The sequence below is a fragment of the Cyprinodon variegatus genome, unplaced genomic scaffold, assembly GCF_000732505.1.
Source record: "Cyprinodon variegatus isolate N-32 unplaced genomic scaffold, C_variegatus-1.0 Scaffold47, whole genome shotgun sequence".
NCBI lineage: Eukaryota > Metazoa > Chordata > Actinopteri > Cyprinodontiformes > Cyprinodontidae > Cyprinodon > Cyprinodon variegatus.
This window is the reverse complement of record NW_015150500.1, coordinates 1,222,161-1,234,223: the sequence shown is the minus strand read 5'-3', so window position 1 is coordinate 1,234,223 and position 12,063 is coordinate 1,222,161. Positions and strand designations below refer to the sequence as shown.

The 12,063-nt window shown below is 35.6% G+C and overlaps 1 protein-coding gene across 1 annotated transcript in view; it reads right to left on the bottom strand.

Moving 5' to 3' along the window:
* Positions 1-1,093: 1,093 nt before the first annotated feature.
* Positions 1,094-12,063, bottom strand: part of LOC107082087 (electroneutral sodium bicarbonate exchanger 1-like) — a 50,408-nt gene continuing 39,438 nt past the window's right edge. The window contains exons 14-23 of the mRNA XM_015370550.1: positions 11,292-11,453; positions 9,837-9,950; positions 9,397-9,558; positions 9,062-9,313; positions 7,354-7,422; positions 4,047-4,220; positions 3,833-3,964; positions 3,663-3,760; positions 3,311-3,416; positions 1,094-3,130 (exon numbers count right to left, since the gene is read on the bottom strand). Coding sequence (XP_015226036.1) covers positions 3,125-3,130; positions 3,311-3,416; positions 3,663-3,760; positions 3,833-3,964; positions 4,047-4,220; positions 7,354-7,422; positions 9,062-9,313; positions 9,397-9,558; positions 9,837-9,950; positions 11,292-11,453 — 1,275 coding nt within the window. The 3' untranslated portion in view covers positions 1,094-3,124. The remainder of the gene's footprint in view (positions 3,131-3,310; positions 3,417-3,662; positions 3,761-3,832; positions 3,965-4,046; positions 4,221-7,353; positions 7,423-9,061; positions 9,314-9,396; positions 9,559-9,836; positions 9,951-11,291; positions 11,454-12,063) is intronic.

The following is a 12,063-nucleotide window of genomic DNA, read 5'->3' as shown; positions in this document are numbered from 1 at the left end:
GGGAGAGGATGTCCTTCTTTTTTACCATGACTTTATATGCAGTGGACCAATCATTTGCTGAAGACAGTTTACACTCACATAAAAGTAATGTAATAAGAAACAAGTTTATGCCATACTGAAAAAGCACAGTTCTATTAAAATTCTACTGTTGAAGCACATCTACATTCATTAAACTGAAGACGTTTAACAGTGAATTCCCCACTATTGCTCATCTCATGGTTTTAGTTTGATTAACATGTCAACTCTGTGGTATTGTACACATATTTACACTTTGGGTAATGTTCATTCATGCTTTAGATTAACTTAGTTTTGGGACATTGCTCGATAACCTTTCACACTCAGAAGGCTGAATAGGAAGATAGATTTAATTCAAAGCAGAATTACATGTGAGCTTTGTAAAAAATGTTCAGAAGTGCCTTTCTTTGGAAGACTTTTTTTACTCATTACTTGTGCAATTTGATTTGAAAACAAAAGAAGAATCCAAGGGAGTTAAATAATACATGGGATAATATTTACTTATGGTTTACACTTTTTAAGCACACAAATATGGCAATTTATAGAATACTCTTATATTATTAAAACAGAAATCCTGCAATATTCTGGATGCTGGATTTTTAAAGATTATATTATCCTCTCCAATTAAGTGCAAACCGTGTCTTTTCTGTCAAGGTAACTAATTTTAGAACTAATTGCATCGCCTTGCAAATGTGTTTCACACATTAAAAGGTTTTGCAAAGCCCAGTAAAAATATCTTGAAACTTCCATTTCTCAGCTGTAGTCTATGATGTCCATCGAATAGATACTTGAAATTCTATAGCTAGTCACTCCTCTTCTTGTTGAAGTATATTCATAAAATATATAGAATAACTTATTTCACATCTAAAAATAAAGAACTATATTTGTAAAATAATCTAATTTTTTAGAATATATTATGAGAATAAATACATCTTTATCTACAGAAAGTGCACAAGTATTACTGAATATTTTTGTTCCTAAAGTATGTATCATTTAAAGTGACATTAATGTGGGATAAATAAAGAGAACATGGCTTAAATATAGCTAATAAATTAAATATAAATATATCACAGCTGACTATAAAATTGATGCAAACTGAAGTCAAAATATGATTCATCAAAGTAGAAATATTCAGAACATCCAGAAACAAATGCAATAGTTGCTGTTTTCATTTGTGTGGATTACGATTTATATTTCTGTCTAAAAACTTTGAATCTATTTTTCCATTAAGTAAAATAAAAGAAACAAAAAAAAAATAACTGAAAAGAAAGATTGCACTCTTAAAAAAAATGTCAAATAACCAGCAGTGTTTTCTTTCATTGCAGGTCACACCTGTTATTTTTTCTATAATATCTATAAGCAACTTAAAAAGTCTTACAATTTTTATACCATAGGCGACCGGGTTCCATCAAAACCACAACAGGATTAGATAAATAATATATTGAGAATAAGAGCTAAGTTCTATGAATGGCTTGGATCAATTATGGGAGACATCAATGACCAATTTGTTTTAAACAATTTTTTAACGAGGGGGAAAATTGTTTTAAAACTCACGATTTGTCTGCCCTCCAGAGTGCAGTCTTCCTAAAATCTAAGCATATCAATTATAAGGTCAACTGGTGGTGAACCAGTTATTTTACTGGAAGAAAATTTGGAAGATTCCAGCCTGTTCATGTAAATAACGGAACTTCCTTGCATCATAGTTTGCTGTGACGATCCACAGGACCTCTTACTCAAATATACTTTCCAAAAAACGTATGTATGGCTAATAAACTACTCTGCAGAAAGTGTCACTTTCTATAATTCAGATAAAGCATTTGAAAAAAAATCCTTTCCTATTTCTTGGACAGGGCTTCAGTTAGTTCCTATTCTTTTTTCTTATCATGCAAACACTTTCTTATCATGCAAAGACTCTCTTTGCCCTCAGATCATACTTTTATAATAGATTTGTTTTTCCAAGTCTTTTAAAGTCAAAATGGCAGGCAGAGCCCTCACCTTTCTGTGCTTCAGAACTTGCTGGATTTAAAAGACAAAACATACTAACTTTAGACCTGGCTTAGTTTTTTCCTTTAAAATTAACAGTAAGAAGTAATTATAGTAATTTAAGTCAACCTATCACCGATCAGTCAATCAATCGGTTTTTATATGTGGTTTCTCAGCTATTACAATAATATATTATGGTCGAATTTCTCATGTTGTGGTTCTCTTAATGTTATTTTATAAAAAACAGAAAACAAACCTCTCAATATGCGAGCTTTAAGGGGAACATGCATTTGGTTTCATCACATGAGCTAACTGATCTCAGTCCTTTTGATTAAGTAATATCTGTATTTTTTTTTTTTTTTACAGATTTTACTTACTGAAAGTGATGAATCATCAGGAAAAATATTTACTAAGGTTAGTTGATGGGCATGTTTTCTTTCCCATTGGTGGAGTCATCATCTCAAAGCAGAAGTAGCACATCTTTTCTTAAGAATGCTTCATAAAAACATTGCATCTTGTAAAATGCATATAACATTCTTTGCCTGATAATTTTCCATATACATTTTTGTGACAAAAATAAAGCACAGAATATTCTCTTTTCCTGTGTATTTCTGCAAATTATGATTCTGCCACTTACTTGTGTTTCTCTTCTTCCCGATTGTTCAGGATTTTCTGTTTTTTTGTTTCTCTGCCTTATGCGTTATATTAGAGATGTAAAATTGATTATATTACTAGGCTGTATTTGGCCAGAAGGAATTTAGGAACATTTTAAAATACAGAGAGGAGAATGTTTTTACAAGTTTAGGTGGAAAATATATCATCAGTTTATGAAAAAATGGCTACACCAGCTTGTTTGCTTGGTGATGTTTTTCGTATATCTCATTAATTGGGATTGGCTAATGTGAACAAAACTTGAATCTCTACTCTATAGAAACAAACCTAAAAAAGACAGAGGTACACATGTGAGTGTACTGCAAAAATGACTTTCTCTTTATGATTGTGTCTAACATTGTTAGGTCTGAAGAAGCTGTTCTGGTTGAAGTGGTCAACATTGGCCTCTCCTGGTCCAGAAGTACAGCTAGATGATACAGCTGGATTTCTTTACTCATCAATGAATGCAATCCCTTCAATCCTGTAGAAGGAAACAAAAAATCTGCGTCATTACAACACAGAGCAGAGGGTGACTAATTGTATTAAGGATTAGAAGAACTAGAGCAAAAACAGCAAATCTTTAAAAAAGCATAAGATACAGTGGACAACAGGATTATTTTCTAAAGGGGGAGATAATGGGGGAAAGAGGGTATGGCCTTGCCTTTTTAGCAGCCACAGGACGAATGTCTTTCTGATTGGAGTTCAGGGATTTCCACACAGTGGTTTTAGACATTTCATCAGATATGTTAATATCAGAGGGATCACACCTGAGGATCAGGGGCAGTAAAAGGGTAAGATTATGGGGAGGTAACAGAGCAATATGCAGGAATCAGAGGGGAAACAATATGACATAGTAACCCCCCCCACCACATACACACGCACACACACACACACACACACAACAGGTAATAAAAATCACAGGCATGCAAGAAGACAGATGGGGAAGTGACAATCTCTCTAATGATCCTATTAATCAAGTCCGTCTTTATACAGTACATGTGTGCATGTCTCACTTGGGATCATGTGCTTTATGAACAACTCTGCTGCTCTCCATGGGAATCTGAACAGAAGCTGAATCAAGTTTCTTCAAGCTGAGCATTTCTTGCGATTCCTGCATGATGCAAACACAAAAAATTTAGAGGCTTAAAGACAAATAACATTTCAAGGTGTGCCCTCAGATTACCTCCTCCAACGTTTTGGAAGCGTCATCCAGATTCTTCTTTTTCCACTCAGGCATCAAGTCATCCAGATAGCTCAGTTCTCGTTTAGAGAAGCACAAGTCCAGCAGCTTACGGATAAAAACTAGAGCCAGGACCTGCAGGAACAGGTTCAAAACAGTTCTCAACTAAGCAGAAGGTCAAAGAACAAATATGTTCTTGTCTAATGGAGGTGATTACCATCATGGGGAAGATGATTGCAGCAGGAGAGGTCTTGATGACCCAGAGGAGCACCAGACAGGTGAGCTGAGTGATAGTGAACAGGTGTACCTTTCTCAAAGGAACATGTCTCAGATAGATGAAGTCTGGCTGATGCTTTGCCGGCATACCAAAAAGCTTTAGGCGGTCAAAGAACTAAGAGCAGAAAAGAAGCAGAAGAGGTAAATAAAGCAATCAGATTAGATGAAGAATACTAAAATGAGCAGCATGAATTAAAAAAAAATGTACATATGCTTTGTATGAGCATTGTGAGGCATGTGTAAGGTTACATGCTGATTTTTAACTTAAAAAAAAAAAAAACGATTAAAACACACCAATATCAAAGTAAAAAATAAAACTAGGTCATGTAAATAAAAAAAAAAGGAATCTTCTTAATCAGTGAGATTTACTCATTTAATTTTGTTACTTTTCTGATATTGAATCTCACAAAACAGCATAAAAACACATAATTACAAAGTTTAAGTAGAAGGATATAAGGTTTTTAAAATCCTTTAAAAAACAATAATCTGAAAAGTATACTGTATATTTGCTTTCAGATGTTTTTACGCTGATATCCCTAATTGAAAGAGTACAAAATGTCATTAGGCATCTCCTAATCAGTAAATGGACCATCAAAGAGCAATTACCGCAAATCTCCGATTTCACCTCAACAAATAACTCCTATTATATAAACGGTAAAGGCAGTATCATGCTGTGGGGGTAAATTTAGGGAAGTTTCAAAGTTTATTAGAAGATGAATGGATAAAAAATACATAACAATTGTGAAAGAGACCCTTTAAATACCACAAAAGGCCTAAAACTGAGGTGCAGGTTCACCTTCCTGCACAATGAGGACCTAAAGAAAACAGCCAAAGCTAAGGAGAAATGGTTTAGAAGAAGAACATTTAAATGAGCTAGAAAGCTCTAATCAGAAATATTATTAATTTAAAGTTTTGCAATCTCTTGCAAAACCTGGAAACTGATGAGACTAAATGGGAAAGAGTTTATGGGTAATTAATCCTTTGTGAGGCACTCTAAATAAAAACGAAAGCAAGGAATCCAGAATACTTGTTTTATTATTAGGGCCCACTTCTGAGCATATAAAATCCACACAAAGAAAGACTGGAAGAACATACGCATACACATTAAAAAAAATAAAAAATTAACATAAAATCAATAAAAAAAATACTTTACTTTTTTTTGTAAATCACATTACAACTAATTTTCCTCTAGAGATCATATTACTCATTATCGAAGAGCTATCCTTAAAAATACAGAATAATACATTATTTATAATGTACTATATAAATATATAATATTTGTTAAACATAATCTTATAATATATTAATATATAAAACTTTGTGTTTATCATATTAATATTTAATTGCAAAATATATAACTTTGTATATATTTCATCCAGTTTCAGGTCAGTTTAAATAGTTTCTAATCTAAATAAATATGTGTAAACTAATTGAAAGGTAATTTTAGAATTTGTTTTGGTCTTTTAAGGGGTTGTAATATATAAGAGATTATTGTGATACTATCTCTGACTCATCTTTCATGTGATTAAAATGAGATCTAAGAAGCCTTCTATTCATTGTGACAGCAGCTGTCTGAACTGTGGTCCGATCCAAGATGGCCGCCATCCAGGAGGCCGACGTGCCTCGAGGACGAGTGTCCAATGAGGCGTCTATGTATATAATGTCTATTTGTATAAAGACAGACCGTTGTGTAACTTCCTTTCTTATTTTATATTTCCGTTGCAGCTTTTACATATATCTGTTGCGGCTTTTATATTTGTGTTGCAGCTTTTGTATTTAAGCTGCGGCTTTTGTATTTGCGCTGCAGCTTTTGTATTTATGTTGCATCTTTTATATTTGCATTATGGCTTCCGTATTTGTGTTATGGCTTTTGTATTTGTGTTGCTGCTTTTGTATTTATGTCGCATCTTTTGTATTTGCGTTATGGCTGTATTTGTGTTGCAGCTTTTGTATTTATGTTGCATCTTTTGTATTTACATTATGGATTTTGTATTTGTGTTGGGGCGTTTGTATTTGTGTTGCGGCTTTTGAACTTATGTTGCATCTTTTGTATTTACATTATGGATTTTGTATTTGTGTTGGGGCTTTTGTATTTGTGTTGCGGCTTTTGAACTTATGTTGCATCTTTTGTATTTGCATTATGGATTTTGTATTTGTTTTGGGGCTTTTGTATTTGTGTTGCTTCTTTTGTATTAGTCTTGACACCTCTGGGCCACCATAAGAACAACATTGCCTGCGTTACTCAAGAAAAACCAAGTCAGCTTTTGTTTCACCAGTCACAGTTAGAGTACCGTAATCCTAAATTCCTAAAAGCAAGCAGTTTGCTACTTATATATCTTAGGAGAAATAAGTCACAAGCTACTGAGGGTTGGGCATGAGGTTTATCAGTAGGATCAGCAGTGTCTGTGATGGATCAGAATGAGGAACAGACTGTATAATGTCTGTGGATGATGTCCAATAAAAAACAACAACAAACAAACAAACAAAAAACTTATAAGCTGAAATAAAAGATAAGGACAAGATATATTTACTGCTTTCAGACCAGGTTATCTGGGTTTGAAAGGGTAGGGTTAGGCTTTTATTAAGTAAAAATGATTTTAGAGGTAATTCAATAGATGTCACTATTATGGCCTGTGGCTACACCAAAACACACAAATGTAGACTCAGAGGACTTTAACATGGATGTCCATGTATTCTAACAAGAAGTAAAATAAGTCAATATAAATGTGTTTAAAACAACCAAGTTTGTTAAAAAAATAGGAGAAAAAAAATCACACATAAAGTTGTCTATTGGATAAGCAAGTTCTTCTGTCACATACAGGCCTGTATATAAAAAAATAAAAGGTTTTATATATACATATAAACTTTTATTTTATTATAATACTAAACGTATATAATTCTCTTAATGTTTTCCTCTTCCTGTGAAATCAATTAAACTGCTGAGTGTCGCAGGAAGACTGATTGTGCGTTTGCACCAACAGTGCATTCTACCCCACTGTTGGTCAATCAATAACAAGGCAGGGCATAGTGGGAACGTCTAGTACAATGGCTGGGTAAAGTGACCATGAAACAGATGAGGTCTTTTTCAAGTTTATACTATTTTTACAGAGGTTTAGGAAATCGAGGTCAGCGCTGGAAATAGACCTTTAGTCAATGTCATTGAAAAAAAGTATCATTTGATACTCTTTGTGGAGAAAAAATAACCTTAGATAGATGTGAAAATCATAAAGAAATTTATTTAGTTTTACCTGAATTCCTTTCAAAGATGATGCTCCCATGTAAAGAAAAACTCCATAGAGGACAGGCATAGGAATAAACTGAAATAGGAAAATAGAGAGTTACACTTTAACAGGCCCATGACATTATAAGTACAACTGGGAATTCCACAAAATATTTATAATATGATATAAAATGTTGATATAATAAAATATTTGGCACACTAATTTTTATATGCTAATTATACACAAATACATTTCCATATTTTTTAACTTGTCACATATTATATGGTATAGCAGATAACACCATCCCTACTAGAACAGTGAATTACCTCCCTTATATTAAACCATGGAAAACAAGTGAGCTTAAGCAACTGCTTAACAAGAAAAAAACAAGCATTTAATAAGGGAGACAGGGAATTAATGAGGAGTGTACAGAAGCAACTTAAGGTCAAGATAAGAGAAAGCATGGAGACAGGCTGGAGAGGAAATTGCAGTAAAACAGTATCAGAGTTATGTGGTCAGGGATGAAGAATGTCACAGGGTTCAAGCAGAAGGATGATCGGACAGATTGAAAGTCTGTACAGGGCCTATGAACTGAATAGATTCTTCAACAGGTTTAGTTCAGGCACAAGCTCAGCGTCTTTCTCTCTTGCCCACATTTGCATGGATAACCTGCCCTCTCCCACCATTGAATATCCTTCTTCTATGAGTTTGATGTCAACCTAATAGGTAGAAGGTGCTACTCCTTCCGCCTTTCCCATGTCTGTCTCTAGAAGTCAAGTACAGAGGCAGCTGGAGAGACTGAATCATAACAGGTCAACAGGTCCTGGTGGTTTCATCCCCAGACCTCTGTCCAGAGCAGCTCTGTGGGATTCTGCAGCACCTCTTTAATCTTAGTCTGACTCTGGAGATGGTTAGTGGTGTGGAAGACCTCCTGCCTGGTTCCACTATCAAAGAAGACTCCACCAACAGGTCCTCAGTGACTATAGACTGTTGCCCTGACATCCAACTTTATGAGGGTCCTAGAGAAACTTCTGTTGGTTCACCTCAGCAAACAAACAAGCAGCTATTAGGACCCCCTGCAGTTTGCTCTTCGCTGTGAAGTTGGAGTTCAGGATGCCATCATTCACCTGTTTCAACAAACCCACTGCCATTAAGACAAGGCACACAGCACTGTGAGAATCATGCTTTTTTAATTTCTCCAGTGCATTTAACACAATTCAGCCTGACCCTACTTTATCAGAAACCCCAGAAGACCCAGGTGGAGGCATCAACAATTGCCTGGATGAAAGACCACCTGACAAACAGCCTGCTGTTAGTTACTAGACTGACGGTCAGTTGTCTAATGGTCAGTTGTCTAATCAAGTAGGAGCACCACAGGGGGTGGTACTCTCACCCTTCCTTTTTACTCTGCACACTTCTGACTTCCAGCACCAGACTGAGTCCTGTTATCTGCAGAAATACTCAGATGACTCTGCAATCATTGGGTGCATCAAAGATGGACAATAAGCTGAGTACAGAGAGCTGGTGAACTGCTTTGTGGCATGGTGTGGAAACAATAATCTGATCCTAAATGTCAACAAAAAAGTGAGATGATTATAGATTCCTACCTACAGCTATCTACACATATAAGAACTTGATGAAAAAAACAAAACTATGAGTTACTTTTCCCTTTGGGATTAATAAAACAGTTTTTAATTGAATTGAATATTATCCTGGCCTTGTGTTTGCGACTCACCTGCAGAGCTCCTGTCATGAAAACGGAGCAGCCCATGAGCAAGAAGATAACCAGGCCTGTGAGCCTCTGCTCTCTTATGCCCAGGAAACGTGGCTGCTCTCCTGGAGCTGCGCTCTCTGACTCCAGTTTCAGGCTGTTAACGTGTGAAATGGACAACACGGTGGCGGCCACAAACCATGGCAATCCCATAATGGAGCACACAGCCAGCATTGACCCTACCATCAGCAAGTCCAGATGGTACCCACAGCCTTTCTGTAAAACAGAAAGTGGGTCAAATACAGCTCCAGAATCCAAGTGTAAAATAGTATTTTCATTTTCTTTCATTTTCTTCTTGCCAGTAGTTTGTGTTCTTTTCGGTTAATAATGACTGCAGTTATCTGTTGGTCCATGAAGATGAGAATGGTACAAAGGAGCGCAGGTATAGATGCAACTAGGGTTGTCCACCAGGGGTTGGGCCCGATCGGATTGATGAGCCAACCACGATCATCTCTGGTAGGCTGCATGTATAGAGCAGAGATGAGTTTTAGCACTTCTGTAATTTACATTGGGAATCTGGTAATGTTTATTACTGTTTCCCTGCAACTGTTTATGGTCCTCTCAAATATATATGTGCTGTAAACTGGTCAAATATGTTGGATTTCAGGCTTTGTTTGCTCATTTGACAATTTTAACTTTTTGCTGAACTTATGTATTTAAATATAAAGCAAAGTTGTCTTTTTAAGTAATTTTTGCTTAGTTACATCTAAGAAATATATTTCTGATAAATGTATTTTACCTGAAATTTACTGGGCACCTTCAGCTTCTGGGATGGCACTCCAACGACAAAGTCAAGCAGGACCATGATAACAATTGTGAGAAACACTGCAAAGTCGCTGATCATGGAACGAATCTAGGAGGGACAAATTAGTGCATTTAGACATGTTACTACAAACATCAGGTTGCAAGAAAACAATCTAAGATAAACTTCAGTGTCCTCCCGAGGTTATTGATCCTTTTCTGCCTTTTGTCCATTGTAAACCTGAATATATGCTTTGCGGATTTTACGTGTGATTACTGGGTTTTCAAACTTTTTTTTTCACAAATCCAAATCTTAAAACAGATTGCCAACAAAGGAACTCTTCATTCCTTTATAAAACATTGAGTCTTGTCCCCTTTACTCTTATACTAAATGAAATTCAGTACAACCAAATGTATGCCTTTCTATCAGCCCCCTTGTATTCATATTTTGTAAAATCATCCTGTAGCACAAATATAGCTAAATGCCTTTTGAGGCAAATCCTTAATAGCTTTAATTATCTAGAGAAATGTTGCCCATCCTTTTTTTCAAAATGACCAAAGCTGGAACTGGATGGAAAACCAGCCATAAATAGAAACTTTTAAATCCTTTACTCAGTCTGGGTTTTACCTGGACCACTCTAACTAAGAAATATCCTTGGATCCAACGCATTCCTTTGCAGCTCTGGCTGTATGATTATTGTTCTGCTACAAGTTAACCTATAACCCATTCTGCATGATCCTGCAACCCACTCTTTACATAAAGATTATTTGTTCAGGATAGAGTGCATTATTACTCAAATTGTTTTTAACAGTCATCAATGGTCCCTTTTTGCCAGTTTTCCATAAGGGCAATGCCGTGCAAAAAATAAAAAAAACGAGGCAATGCCTGTGAGCTAGTTCAAGAAATGAACTGAAGCTGTGCTTCTGCTCCACAACTGGGTGACTTCTTAACAACACGTTAATTATGCCACCGTTGTTCTGTAAAGAAAGGAACAGGCCATTTTCTACAGATTAAAACAACACATTAATGTATGGATCATTATTGATACCAAGGGCCATGAATGCCAAAAATGAACCAAAAATGGCACAGCCTGGGGGAAAAATGCTATGTTCCACATGCATATTTTGCTGTTGGTGTAAATATCTTGACTGATCCAAACAGAAAGTGGTCACTCATGTAGCCTACATGTAGGATGTGTGCATGCTGTTTCACACACACACTTACGTGTGTGTATTTATTACCTTTAAGGCAGTTGGTTGCACTGGAATTTATTTGGGGATATTCAAGTATTCAATACATTTTTTTAAATGATCAAATCCATTTGTTTTTTTTAACCCCACTCTACATGATAGTTAAATTTTAATAAAAGTCAAACTGTGAAAAAGTCCCTGGAGTATGAATACATTTACATGGCATTGTGTTGTCTGGTTATAAGTTAACGTCATGGAGTACCTTGGTGGGGAAATAACGGCTTGTCTTAAATTCTTTCAGGAAGGCCGACATGAAGAACGTTGAAAAGAACAAGATGACGGACCAGAAGAGAACATCTGGGGTGAATGGGCCATGGTGCCCACAAGCTGTCCCAACAAAGTGCCCATGCAGGCTAATACACTCCTGCAGGTAAATGGAGAAAATAACTCAGATTTAGATATAAAACAATGCAGAGAACTCCTTATCTGATCTGTTAAGTTAAAATAATCAAACTGTATGAAAAAAGTTTATATTTTGCATAAGAAAAAAACAGTTGTTCGCAAATGGTAGTAGTGGTAACCCTACAGATGTCCTTCAAAAGGATTAACTGCTGATAGGAAGGTGAGCTTAAGTCGAAAGTTAACCAAAACAAAAGCATTGTGAAGCACTAGATTATACATTCAAGGTGAGGATACAGTCTCAATCTCTGAACCACGAAACCTATGTTAATATTTCTAATAGTCCCACATTGTTTTAAAAAAAAACTGGATAGTTTAACAATTCGACTCTAACTTGGGCTCTGATATGTCATGTTCTAACATTTTAGCTCACCCTTGTTTTTTGGAGTTCAGAACAACAAACCATAGCTTGGGTTTCTTTTTTGTCAATACCTTTTAAAGTCATATGAAAAACATTACATAGCTTTTAGTGATGCCATAGACATGATGATTTGTGGGTAAAGTTAGTATGTGATAAAAATATAGAGCCTACAGACAGACAGACAGACAGACAGACAGACAGACAGACAGACAGA